The sequence below is a fragment of the Camelus bactrianus genome, chromosome 6 (genome assembly GCF_048773025.1).
Source record: "Camelus bactrianus isolate YW-2024 breed Bactrian camel chromosome 6, ASM4877302v1, whole genome shotgun sequence".
Classification (NCBI taxonomy): domain Eukaryota; kingdom Metazoa; phylum Chordata; class Mammalia; order Artiodactyla; family Camelidae; genus Camelus; species Camelus bactrianus.
Window position 1 is genome coordinate 12,637,023 of NC_133544.1, and position 13,979 is coordinate 12,651,001.

The window sequence follows — 13,979 nt, forward strand, 5'->3', positions numbered from 1 at the left end:
GCAGATACACAGTGCACACTAGACAGGTGGGAGGGAGGCTCAAATGGGCAGAGAAATATTTTATGTGTAAATTTTTCTTATCTTGCTTTAAACCGTGAATTTTTATTTCATCCAAACAAAAACTTAGGGAGTTTGATTAATTTGACCCAGTTAGGAAGCGATGGTTGTGAACTCAAGGATGGAGTCAGAATCCCAACTTCTTGGAAATTTCTGTTCTAAACAATTGCACCTCCAGTCTCAGCGTTTTGGGGTTCCCAAAGAAGCCACCTGGTGCTGATTCCTGGGAAGTGGTCCCTCCCTCCCCGCCCCTACCGCCCCTACCGCCCCTACCGCCCCTACCGCCCCTACCGCCCCTACCGCCCCTACCGCCCCTACCGCCCCTACCACGCCTCACCGCTTTTCTTCCCACCCCGCCCCTCGGTCTGGGTCAAGCCCGGAGCAGCGGCAGGAAAACCACACTTCCCAGAGTGCACCGCGACCGCAAAGGCCTTACTACCGGCCTCCGCTTCGGGCGCCATTTCTGTGGCGTGAAAAGGCGGCGCGGCCTGTGATCATGGCGTTGTTCCCCGCGTTTGCGGGCGTTAGTGAGGCTCCCGATAGCGGGAGCTCCAGGAAAGGTAAGCACACAAAAGGGATAAAAACGGCACTTGGCAGGCTTAGGACGGAGTCTCTCGGCCTGGGTCTCGGCCCTTTCCTTGGCTTTGTTTATCCTCTAGTATCCCAGAGTTCTCCGGGGCGCTGCAAAGCCTTCTGGGAAGAGCGGCCGCCCTCGTCCGGGGTCCTGGGCTAGAACTGAGTTCAGGAAGAGAAAGAAAGGCGGAGGAGAGGTCCTGCGTGTGGGACTTTTCTTATAATCATGTTGTTGAATCCCATCCTCTCTCCGAGCCTCAGTTGCTTCACCTGTAAAATAGGAATAATGGTACTCCACATCTCGGGGAGATTCCTGGTGCAAATCCCGAGTGTTCTTATTGCAGTTTGCTTTCTTTCCTGCTTTACTTATTTCTGAATTTCTTACTGGGTTCGTATCGTTTGGCAGACCAAAAGCTAGGGAATTAGGATCCAGAGTCTAATCAAACACAGTTTCTGTTCAGATGGGCACAGCTGCTGGGGATAAAAACGAACTTATTTAGTGATGGCCGACTGTATGCCGGGTGATGGCATTATGTGTTTAAGCCCTAAGCATTCCCAGACCTGCATTGTTAAAAATTGTGCACATGTGAATTTTAATTTAAAGTAATTAACCGTAAATCATGCACTTATATGGCAGAGTCCAGTCGTGTCTGACACCTCTGTGAGAGCCTCCTGTAGTTCCTACATTTCAATTTGGTAACACTTATCATAATTGTGAGTACTTTCTTACATAATGAGTGTAATTTTGGTCATCCTTTACTTGACTGTAACATCAATGTAGTCAGAAACAGTGTTCGTCTATTCACTGCAGCATACTTAGATCCTAGCACAGGCCCCAAACATAGTAGGTGTTCAGTAAATATGGTAGGTACTTAACAAAAAAAAATTAACAGTACAAAGTCAGATGTTATAGGTGACAAAGGTGAACTGCAGGAATAATGACTTCTGATGGGAGATTCCATGAAGGATTTATATAGGAGCTAACTTTTGGGCTTCAGGAGTGTACGATTTGGACACATGCAGTGGAGGGGTATTCCAGGACCTTTAAAGGCGTGCAGAAAGGAAAGCATGAAACCCGTGCAAAGAGCTGCAAATAGTTCAGTTTGTCTGGAAATACAGAGGCATAATGAGCCTTGAGAAGGAGGTTGAAATTGGTGATGAGGCATGGTACTGACTTGAATAACAGACCAAAGGTTACTCTTTTTATTTTGGGAGGGTGAAATGACAGGTTTACGGGAAGTGTTGCTCTTGTCATTTATCTTAACCAGTATTTTTGGACGTCTTCCGGGTGTTCACCATCAGGGTAATGTTTGTAAAAGAGCTTTTTATGAAGTACTGTATTTTAAAAAATGTAAACACAACATTACCAATCATAATGACATTAACTAAATTCCTTAATACCATCTAATTGCTAGTCAATGTTCAAATTCCCCAAGCTGTTTCAAAAATGGCCTTTTACAATTAGTTTGTGCACGTCAGTATCCAAAGAAATCTAACAATGCATTTTGTGGATATATCTCTTAGGTCTCTTTTTAATATAAAACAGTTTCTCCTTTCCTTTTATTTTCCCTTGTGATTTATTTGTTGAGGAAATTGGGCCATTTTTCCTGCAGATATTTCCCACCAAATCCTTATGGTGTCATTTAACATGCTTATCTATCCTATCCTGCTATTTCCTGTAAACCGGTAATTAAATCTAGAGAGTTAATTGGATTCAGGTATAATTTTTTATTTTTAGTTGAAAATACCTTATTAGGGATACTCTGCAATTGCTGTTGAGCCAAATTAGGAGAATGTGCTGTCTAGTTTTCTCTTTTTTAGTGGTAAGATTGATCAGTGGATTCATGGATGGCTTGATTCATCCATTATGAAGCTGCCCATCAGTCGTTTTTGCAGCCTTTTGTGATTATGCTTAGATCCACTATTTCATTGGAGTTACAAAATGGTTATTTTCTATTTTTAGCATTCCTCCTATGCTTATTAGTATCAGTTATTCTATAAAGAACTTTTCCTCACTGTATTTGTATCAATTATTCTATAAAGAACTTTTTCACACTCTGGGATACCCTGAAATAGAAATCAGGCCGGAAAGATAGGATGAATGCTTGATTTGTACCCTTTGTCAGTTTTCAGAATAAGTCAGGGTCCTGGCAACTTTCAGAGGTGTTCAATAAGGTGTTCCCCACCCCTCCTTTGCATTATGAACTCATGAATTTTTTTAAACATCTTTCTATTTCAGTTTGTTGCACATATTATTCTTCCAGTGCTCAGATTGTACCCCATCTTCGGCTGATGGGGGCCTGATCAAGTTGGGCCTGTGTCTTTTTGGCATCACCCAGTTGTTTTTCATCGCTTCCTTGCTTTCTGCCCTAAAAGCTGCCCAGAGCTCATCACTTACGTGTTTTGTTAGTTTTTTGTTTGTTTTGCCTGGAACTGACAGTTTCTCACGGGAAGCTTGGTTTTTCTTTTAGTGGAAAACGGTATGGGTATGTAAAACCCGCAAATTGGGTGTTAGGAGTACTTATACACACTGGGTTGTCATTATGTCTAAACGTTTTCAGTGGCCAGAACCAGAAAGAAAAAAAACACATCATGAATTCATATTGATATTTCCAGTCCAAATTTAAGATTGTGAGCTTTTTTTAAATTGATTTCTTTGATTTACCATTTATGTTTCTTTCCTCTTATGCTGAAAATCTTAGTTTTAAGTGTCATTAGTCCTTCTATGTGTATGTTCAAAATAACAGTAGCAATACGACTAATACTAAATAGTTCAATATTTCTTTATGGTTCTCTGTGCCCTGAGGCTATTATCCCACAACCCATGTGCTGTCAAATTACTGTTTTAAATTCACTTGAAATAATTCTCTGTGTGGTTTTGCTACCAGTTTGATATACAATTAGTTATATTTGTTTTCAGTTTTTAGGGATTGCATTTTTCTTTTTGATTGACCCTGTTTTATAATGTGAAATATTTACATGGTTATAAAGTTGACAATGCATACAAACCAAGTACATTCAGAGAAAAAATCTTCCATCTCTGTTCTCCAACCCTTCCCATACAGGTTAGAATATTTATTAGTCAATGATACCCTTCCATTTTTTTCCTCCTTTGTATGAGCAACTACATGTCCCTCCGGTTTCTTAAACACATACTATTCTTCATTTCACCTTAAATCCCAGAGATCACTCTGCAGTGGAGTATAGAAATCTTCCTCACTCCTTTTGACTGGTACACAGGACTCCATCGTGTGGATGCCATATACTTCATTCTGTTAGTCCCTGTTAAGGACTTTTGCTGTTAAAAATAGAAGCACTGTGCTGTGGGCTTTACACTATAAAATGTTATAAAAATGCAAGATGGTGTTAGTACTGGTGGGTGCAGAGTTTCAATTAAAAAAAAATTTAAACTCCTGGACAGATGATACCAAAGCAAGTGAGAGAGGCTCTGTTCTCTACTCCCTAGGTACTGTTAAGTGTTGGGCCAAGCTTTAAGTAGGCATCACATTTAGTAAGGGTATGGGCGAGGCTAGTTTCAGCAACATTCATTCTTTGAACAAGCAGGCATAGAGCTCCACTGCTGTGTTAGGAGCAGCAGAGGGCTCCTGGCGTGTGGTCTCTCCAGTTCTTGAGCTTTTCTTCCAACACCATCAGATTTGTTAGGATTGTCTACTCTAAAATGTTGCTGCTTGGGAGTTGCCTCTTTGGACAGAGTTGAAATGGAAGATATGAGGCATGTGAGGCAGATGTGTTATCCACGTTTGGAGAAGCTAAAGACATTATCTTTTCCCCCCAAACCTGCCCTTCTTCCTGTGTCCACGTCAGAACATGGCACCACCATTCCCCTAAGCCAACACTTAGACACGTACTCAGCTTCGTCTTTCCCCCATTCAGTTCTTCATCTAGTCCTTCCAACGAGCTCTTAAATTGATGAGTTTCCCTCTGTTCTCACTGCTGCTGCATAATTTTTGCCACTGTCATCCCCTGGATTATTGCAGCATCTTCCTAAATAGTCTCCCCATCTTCAGTCCTACCTTCTTTCCCTGAACCATTATCCATTGTAGCCAGAATTTTAAAATCGCTTAGTTAAAAAAACACTCTGTGCCATCCACTGGTCTAAATGCTTTACAAATAAGTATGAACTTGGTGACACCTCATAACAACCCTATGAAGTTGGTACTTCTATCAGCATTTTTAAGGAGAAGGAAACGAGGTAACAGCTGGGACTTGAGCTCAGGCAGTGTAGCTTCAAAACGCTTCCTCTTAAACTCTACTGTCTGCTGCTGCTCTTTGGAACGCTAGCCCTGATTTTTGTCACCCTTGCTCAAAACTTTTCAAGCATTTGCTCATTGCTTTCAGGGTAAACCCAAGCTCTGGTATGTTTCTAGGGCCCGTTAAGTGTCTCCAGCTTCATTTCACGCCTACTCCCTCCACTCCCAGTGGTCCAGCTGGTACAGCTTCCTCCTGTTTCCCCGAGAGTCATGCTTTCTCACTTTCAGGCCTTTGTCTAAGCCATTTCCCCTGCCTCGGTGCTTCCTAGGAACATGTTGGCCTAACTCTTTCTCCTCCTTTTGGTCTTGTTGAGATGTTCTCCCAGGCAGCTTTCTCTGATCCATGCCTAGGCTCGATTAGGGGCCCTAATTGTGTGCTCTCGTTAGACCCTGTATACTTTCTCTATCTTGGCATTTGTCTCGTTGCACGTAAGTGACTGCTGGTGTGCCGGCTCCCTGAGGCTGTGCTGGCTTTGTCCTGCTCACTGTGTGTTCCCAGCACCTAGAACAATGCCTGGCTCTCAGTAAAAAAGTGCCGAATGAAGGGATCGGAGAGATTAAGTACCTTGTTCAGAGAGGCACAACTAATAAGCGATAAAGCCAGTATTTGAACACAGGTCCCTCTGACACTGGAAAATGTGTTATAAACCACAGTGTGGTATTGGAATGTTGGGATTTGGTTGTTTAAATTTTACCTTTGGGATCCCTGGGTCTCTGCAAGCTGTAGGTTAATTTTCTGAAAGGGCTGACTTTGCCTAGGTTCTCTGTAATCACCGTCTTAAATGCAGTTCTTAGCCACGTTTGCTGGTGCTTTTTGTACAAATGTTTGTGCTCTCAGATTCCTTGTCAGAAATCAAGGGTTTCCATCAGAATAAAGAGCTTGGCTCATTCTTTTCAAAGGAATAACCCCCTTCCCTAATATATATGCTAATTTATTTATACAGTCAACCCTAGAAATGTCTCTTGAATTATTATCCCTGGAGGGGTGGTGCTTGCCTCTGAGTTCACATAAACTGATAATCAGTGCTGTTTTATTATACAGGTTTCCCCCACTATCTGAATGTAGAGCGTTCCTGTGAAACCTTTTGTAAGCAGAAATGGCATAGAGCGAAGAAGCAATTACTTTAGGACACATCTTGCTAATGGATGCACAGAGCAAATCAGGATAAAGCACAGACACAGTTCAAAGCTATAGTGGCTGGATGCTGAGATGCTGGGTATAGTTGCGAGGAAGGAGCTTGGCGGTGCCACTGTCACTGCTTGGGGTGCTCGCTATCCTCTTGAGGGCTCGCTGCAAAACAAATGCTTCCCGCTATTTTTGCTTTTCGCCTTTTTTTTGTAAAATCGAAAATCCTCTTTAGGTTTCTTTTTGTGAGCAAAAGTAGGTACTAATGTAGGTCGTAAAAGCAAACTGGTGTAAAGTGAGCTTTGGAAAATGGAGGATGCCTGTAACACAATGGGGAGTGGGTGTGGAACAAGGTTATTTCATCCAGTTGCGATTCAAAATTTGTTTTTAAAATTTAAATCTATTCATGACAATTCCTTCTCTCTCTCTCTCTATAGTGGGATTAAAGCATTTTCTCTGGTAATGGAGAAATAGAATTATATAATAAACTTATATAATCACAAAAAGCATTTCAACTTGATGTATTCAGTGATGATTCACTATATTATTTTCTGTAAAATTATACATGATGTGGTTCTTACAGATACCTGCCTGGTTTTGTTAGGCAGTAGTTCTAAGGGGTTTTTTCCTGCCTGATACTTCCACCCTTCCCTTTCTCGGATGTGTGTATGTGTATAATAGGGTGCTGATTTCCAGGTGAGTTTCAGCCTGTGATTACTTACTAACCTGCAGGGACAAAAGGTTTGTCAGCCAGTCGGCTTCTCTTTCTTAAACCCGAGGTATGTGGTATGCTGCTAGTCTTCTCTGTAGCATGCTACACCCTGCATGGTATTGACACAATTATCTAAATATATTTGGCATTTGTAAATTATTTGAGGATGTAAGTTAAAATAGAAAAGGACTTTGCAGTCTGATTAATAAAGCATCTTTTGATCTGAGGTAACTTTCCAGGATTGTGTAATTAAAATTTAGCAATGCTAATGTTATTATGTGAAGAGTTAATGTTATTTTTAAATATAAGCACCACGTGAGCAGGGACTTGCTAACCACTGGGCATCCAAAGCCTAGAACTGTGCCTGGACACAAACTAGGTATTCTTTTCTTTAATGGTTAAATCTGCATTTACAGTGAAAACTGGAAGAATTATAAAGTTGTGGTTTATACCTAGATAATAGCTTTTGACAATCTCATATTCTTTCAGTTCAGTAAATTAGGCGCTAGGGGTACAAAGATGCAAAGATATAGTTCAGATCCTCATTCATTTTATTTATTCAGCAAATATTTGTTGATTGCACTTACTTTGTACCAAGGCACTGTGCTGGGAGTTGGGAATACAGGAGTGAATAGTCATGGCTCCTGCCCACATGTTGCTTTTGTTTTGGGAAGAAGGGAGTGGGAAGAGTGGAGGCAAGCTGGAAACTCAGATGCAGGAGTTGTAAACCAGTTGCTGTATAATTTGTTTGGCTGGCAGAATGTTTTTGTTTGTCTTTTTCTTTTTTTCTGTTGCCACTCTGGATCATGTCACACTGATCATTACTCATCTGGTCCCTGTAAGGATCTGAGTTGTTGACCTTTGGTTTGGAATTTAGTGGAAGACTGACGTGCAGAGAATGAGATTACAATATGAAAATTGCCACAATAGCCCCCTGTACCAGTTGCAAGGAGACTCGGGAAAACCAACTCCTTAGTTGAGGAAGTGAAGAGTGGCGCCGTGGCGTGGTTAGGACTGGATGGAGAATCACAGGTCCAGGTTCGGCTGTGTGCATTAGGCTGTGTGACTTAACTTCTCTGGGTCTCCAGCTGTTGATCTGTAAATGAGGAGTGGCGGCCAGGCTGTGCTCCAGAGTCTTCTCAGACCCACTCCTCCATGGGAACCTCCAATAGGAGCATCCAGCTTTCTCTGTTCTGCATGTTGGACTTCTCTGAAAGATTTTGTTTGAACAGTGAGTTCCTTGGCTGAAAAAGTTTGAAAATCTCCGGACTAGATGATCTCCCCAATTTTTCTAGGTCTAACATCCAGTGATTATTACTTCTAATATTCCACACATCTTCACTGCTAATATGCTAGCAAAAAAAAAAAAAAAAAAAAAAAGCAGCAGCAACTTCTTATCAGGTAAAAATGCCTTTTGTTCCTACAAAAGGTCATTTGGTTGAGAAGAAAGTCACTCAAATGGTCAATGATGATTTGAGTTCAAAATCCAAGAGTTTTAGTTCTTTATACACTACTCCCCTGCCACCCACGGTAGTCCCATATGGCAAAGCCTTAACTGCATCCTTAAAAAGCTTTTCTTTCTGAAGGACTTTGGAGAGTCACAAACTTTGTTGTTTTGAGGTCTGTATTTCTTTACATTTCCTCCAAGCTGTCATCACTATCAGAATATTTATGTAAAAATATAATGGGCTTGTTTGAGAGCATCTTTCCTTGCATATTGTTTGTTTCATCTTGTCCCACTTTTCCTTCGCTCATGATAGAATCCAATTATTGTGGAAATAATTGTGATCTCAGTGAGCAACAGGAACTGTTTCACATACCTCTTGCCAGGAATTAGGTCCAAGGGAAAGGAACCACCACAAAGGAAACAATAGAAGAAAGACAGCATGAACAATTGTTGCAACTCTTACCAAGTATGACCTTACAAACTGTTGCTCCCTTTGAGCCTTAGTTGCCTCTTCTGTACAGTGGAGATCATAGTACCTCCCATAGAGGGTTGTTGTGAGGATTAAAAGATGGGAAGTGCTTAACCTGTTGCTTGGCCTACAGTAGGCACTTTGTAAGTTAGATTCCCTCTCTTCTTTCCCTTTCTCCTGTGCTTTTTAACGTACCTTTTCTCTTTAGGAATTTACTTTCCTGCCTCCCTCTCTTTTCCACAAATATTTATTTAACTCCTACTGATGTATGCCAGGCGTTGCTCTCAGTGCTGGGGGTATGGCAGTGAGTAAAACAAGGTCTTGTCATCACAGAGCATACATTCCAGTATCTCTTCCTCACTAAGATGCAGTTACCACCAGGGACTAGAATACAGAATTTACAAAGAACTCTTACGACCCAGTAATAAAAAGAGACAACCCAATTAAACATTGGGCAAAGAATTTGAGTAACTATTTCTATTCAAATATGAAGGGCCAGTAAACACATGAAAAGAGTCTCAACATCATTAGTCACCAGGGAAACAGGAAACACAACCCGAATTAGGAAATACGTCAGACCCAGCAGGATGACTGTGGTCCAGAAGACTGACAGTAACAAGCTGGCAAGGATGTGGAGAAATTGGAATCCTCATGCCTTGTTACTGGGAGTGTAAAATGGTGCAGCCAGTTTGGAAAATGGTCTGGCAGTACCTCAAAATGCTAAACATGAGTTCCCACATGACCCAGCAGTTGTGTTCCTAGATACCTAACCCAGAGAACTGAAACGATCTGTCCATGTAAAAACTTGTCCCCAAATGTTCATAGCAACATTATTTATAATAGCCAAAAAGTGGAAGCAACCTGTGTCCCTCAACTGATAATGGATAAAATGAGGTACATCTATAAAATGGAATATTATTCTGCAATAAAAAGGACTGCAGTACTGATACATGCTACAGCATGGTTGAACTTGGAAAACATGATGCCAAGTGAAAGAAGACTGTGTATTGTATGATCGTGTTTATATGGAATGTCCCAAATAGGCAAATCTATAGAGCTAGAAAGTAGATTAGTAGTTCCCTAGGGCTGGGAGTCGGGGTGGGAGGGCAGGAGGTGGCTGATGGAGACTGAATGCTGATGGGTGTGGGGTTTCTCTTTGGAATGATGAAAATGTTCTAAAATTATCTGAAGGTGATAGTTGCACAATTCTAAATATACTGAAAACCATAGAATTGTACACTTTACATGGGTGACCCTTGTATATAATTTATATTCCCAGGACAGCTATTAAAAAATGTAATTAACCCTTCTCTCTTCTAATTTCAACCATTTCATAGGTTCTTTTTCTTGAGCACATGAAGATGCTCTCACCTCCCATCCTGAAACAAAGCAGGACAAAACACATACCTCCTTGGGCCCTCTTGCTACCACCATCCCATGTTTTTGTTTTCCTTTGGAGCTAAGACTCCTAAAAGTTAGAAAACAAGTAATTTAGAAATAGTTCATTACAGAAGAGTTAAAAATGAATGGATAAGCAGAAAAAAGAAAAATTTTGGACATTTAACCTCACCACCCAGAGATTATTATTACTATATAATTATATAATTATCTTATATAATTTTAGCATTTGTTAGAGAAGTTGACACCTTGGGTTTTATTTTCATAGAGGAACACTGTTACAAGGGAAGACTTAAGTTACCTTAAGATAGGACTTTGGGATTTTTTTTTTAAAGAAAAGATCTTAATATTCTATAATAATATTAAGCCTGGTGGGCTTTTATGCATGATTTGATTTTTTAGCTTTTTGGAATCGTCTGAATCACATTTGGGGTCATTAAAACCCAATGCTTTGGGAGCTTTCATGCTCATTAGAGTGTGGATGGAATACTTAAAGCCTAGTTGCGTTTTAGTCCACACTTGTTGCGTGGCTTTTACTTAAGCTGCAGCCTGATATCACAAGAGGATTTCAGTCTTAAATATTTTATAGTGTGTGAAAGCCCTGTGCCCTGTGAAATAACAATTTCATGGACTCCCGTCAGCTTCTGTGGACTGTTCAGAATGTCTGGCTGACCTTGGCTGTGAATTAGGATGTCAGCTGGTTAGATGGATTTCCTGCTTTAGAAATCATATTGAGCTAATTTCAACGATCTCCTCTCCCTGTTGCATGTGCAGAATTAGACTGGCTGAGCAACCCAAGCTTTTGTGTTGGAACCATAACATCTCTGAGTCGACAAACTGAAGAGGCCACAGCCCTTGTTCCTGAAGGGTCACAACTGACAAGGTAGTTTTTTTGATAGATGGATTTTTAGCCTTTGTCATCGTACCGCCTGTAGCTTAGCTTGAATGATGCTCCTTAGAAAACTTGGTGATAAAAGAGTTAGGTAAAACTCTTCCTTTTACCTAATGTAATGATGTGATCTTTGTTTTCCTTGACCTTACTCTTACAGATTGTCCTTTTTTTCCCCTTTGCATTGCAGCAGCAAGTACATGGCACAGTTACTGCCAATAATTAGGCCACAAGGGAAATGGCGTCATTGTGATTCTTAAGTAACTTTATTAACCTCATTAGTAACCTTTAGAATATTGCAGTTCAGGTATTTCTTCAGTTGCCTGAAGATAGGCGTTGTATGCAAAAATGGAAGGAGCTTGTGTAATGACATAGGATAAAATTTCATGAAAACTTTGGGGAAAACAAAACGGCACCCATCTGTACCCAGCGTTGAAAGAAATTTGTTATAGATCACTGAATTGAGAAATGAGGTTTCTCACAAATATAAACCAAGAGGTCCTACTAATACGATGAATTCTAAGAAGCCATGTACTCTAAAAGCACAAGAAGCCTTTAGAAGTTGAGAATAGTTGGTGCATGAGACTGAGTTGTTTGTAGATATTTCAGTAATGAGAAAGAGCTCATGGTCACTGCTAGAAACAAGGACCATCAGTGCTGGGGATACGGCAGAGAATAAAACTAGGTCCTGTTATCACAGAGCATACATCCCAGTATCTCCTCCTCACTAGGATGCAGTTACCCCCAGGGACTAGAATACAGAATGTGTAAAGAACTCTTACAGCTCAGTAAGTTTGGAGGGGGGCATTGAAAGACATACTGACATAATATGTAGAACTGAAAATAAACCTTTCATAGTGTTTTAAAAAGTACTGCATTTAATAAAATAACTGGTAGATTATTTCACTGAAAAATGCATAGATATGAAAGTATAGGTTTAGAAGCTATTCAGATTAGAATTTCTTCACCTGATGTTATTTTAGGTCCAACTCTTGAGTCTTCAAGGTGAGCTGTAATCCAGAAAGTTACCATGTCATATATGGGCAGATAGTAAGTCTGTGTGGGCATTTGAAGAGTTCCTTTTAAGATGCTTGTTTATTTGCATACTTATTTACATATTATTTTCTTAATTCTCTTCTGAAAATAATTCTGAGGTTGATTTCCCAAACAGGAGTCCTCTGAAATCAGAGCCTTCAGATGAAAGTGACAGCAGCAGAAAGCCCAGACGAGCAAGCAGAAAGAAGAAGAAAGAGAAAAAGAAGAAAAGGAAGCATCAGCATCACAAGAAAACCAAGAGAAGACATGGGCAGTCGAGTAGCAGTGGGTCTGAGCCATATACTGATTCTGAAGAGGACAGACCTTCCCGAAGCGTCAGAGACAGTAAGAAGGAGTCAGAGAAACCGAAGTAGGTTTTCTGTTCTCAGATACGTGTGATTTTTTAAAATCTTAGATGTTTTCCTCCTTGATTGTTGCCGCATGTTAGACACTTGAATGATTACTTAGCCACTCAGTTGAAATAGTCAATAAGTGTATCAATAAAGCTTATAAAAACAAGTAAATCAGAAAAACAGAAGGAGCCCCACCATTAGGTCAGCATAAGAGAAGAAAGCTTTAATTTAAAAGAAAAAAAATAGGGCCATGATTTTCTTTGTGAAATGTTACTTAGACACAGTAATGATTGTGTCAGAATCTGATTCAGACAGAAGTGTATGGGATTCCTGGAAAATGGCAGGCGTGCCTCACAGTGGGCACGGGGCCGGCTCACTGCTTAGCTTTCCACGCTTTTATGAAGAGTAGGAAAACTGGCTTCTCTTTCTTGATACATCTCCCTTTCAGTCACTCACATCAAAACCCCTGCGCGCGCACACACACATGCTTTCTCTGTGGTTTAGGTTAACGTAGGACTTAAAATAATCATTGCTTCTGCCCTTATTTCGCATTTGTTTCGAACCGCTGTGTTGACTGCAGTATTTTCTTTCCTTGGGGCTTCACTCCTCCCCATGCTTTGCTCTGCTGTCCATAGTGTTCAAAGCATTCTACAGACCCATCCCCGCGTAGGTGCTGAGTGATACGTCCTCCTCTCTGCTTGGTATGACTTCCTCCTGCAGAGGGAGGCACTTTCCCACGTGTGGGCCAGGTGGTATGTACTTGAATTAGCCCTCATTTCATGTTTTTCTTTTCTTTGTTCACATGGTCCAGAAGAGAAAATCTAAGTACCTGTCCAAGGCACACTTAAAAAAATTTAGTGCTATTAAGATGTTCGCAACTGTTTGGGGAATGTTTGCTTTGGTTGTGTGCTTAGATGTCCCACTGGTGTCCGTGAGAGCTCTGGTGAGAGCAAGTCTGGAGTCTGGCCGGTGGAGTTCCCATCAGAGAGGCAAGCAGTGTAGTCGTCCAGCACCCTCTGTCATCAGATCAGCGTCGGAGAAGGCCGCAGGCCTCTGTGCTCAGAGGATCCAGATTTACTTGCCCTCTCTGTGTCTCAGATGCTACACCTGTAACCCTAGAGGACGAAAGAAGAAAGGAGTCTAGCAGCAAGGTTCTGAATTTGGCTGAATCTCTGTGGGCAGGCACCGCTCCTGGCTTCCTCGCAGCTTCCCTGCCACGGCTGGCGTGGAGCCTGATGCGTAGTAAACACGCAGCATGTTTCTGTTACGTGAATGAGTGGATGAATACGGCACTGATGGTCCTGCTCTTTCGTATGTCTTCAGAGCGAAATACTTCAATCACTGTGTGACCCGAAGACTCATACTTTAGCTATTTGTCTTTTTTTATGGCTGAGGAAAACGAGTTTTAAAGGATTTCCTGAAACGGCACAGGAACTACCACAAGAACTTGAAAGAGTTATTTTCAGCCTGTGCTTAACCACATCAGAAGTGATCTTTACAGCCTCGTGATAGTTTTATGATCCAGACAGCATTTCTAAGTTTGTTGGTATTTTGTAGACAGTTTCTATTAGGACCGAAGTGGATTGTTCTTGTCTTCTACTGTTCACTGCTCACTTCTGTGGACCCCTCCTGGGAAGGCCCCCTGGAAG

The 13,979-nt window shown here is 41.2% G+C and overlaps 1 protein-coding gene across 1 annotated transcript in view; it reads left to right on the forward strand.

The window, feature by feature from the left end:
- Positions 1-463: 463 nt before the first annotated feature.
- NRDE2 (NRDE-2, necessary for RNA interference, domain containing) overlaps positions 464-13,979 on the forward strand; it is a 57,171-nt gene continuing 43,655 nt past the window's right edge. Inside the window, exons 1-3 of the mRNA XM_010968684.3 lie at positions 464-617; positions 10,828-10,936; positions 12,114-12,347. Coding sequence (XP_010966986.2) covers positions 554-617; positions 10,828-10,936; positions 12,114-12,347 — 407 coding nt within the window. The 5' untranslated portion in view covers positions 464-553. The remainder of the gene's footprint in view (positions 618-10,827; positions 10,937-12,113; positions 12,348-13,979) is intronic.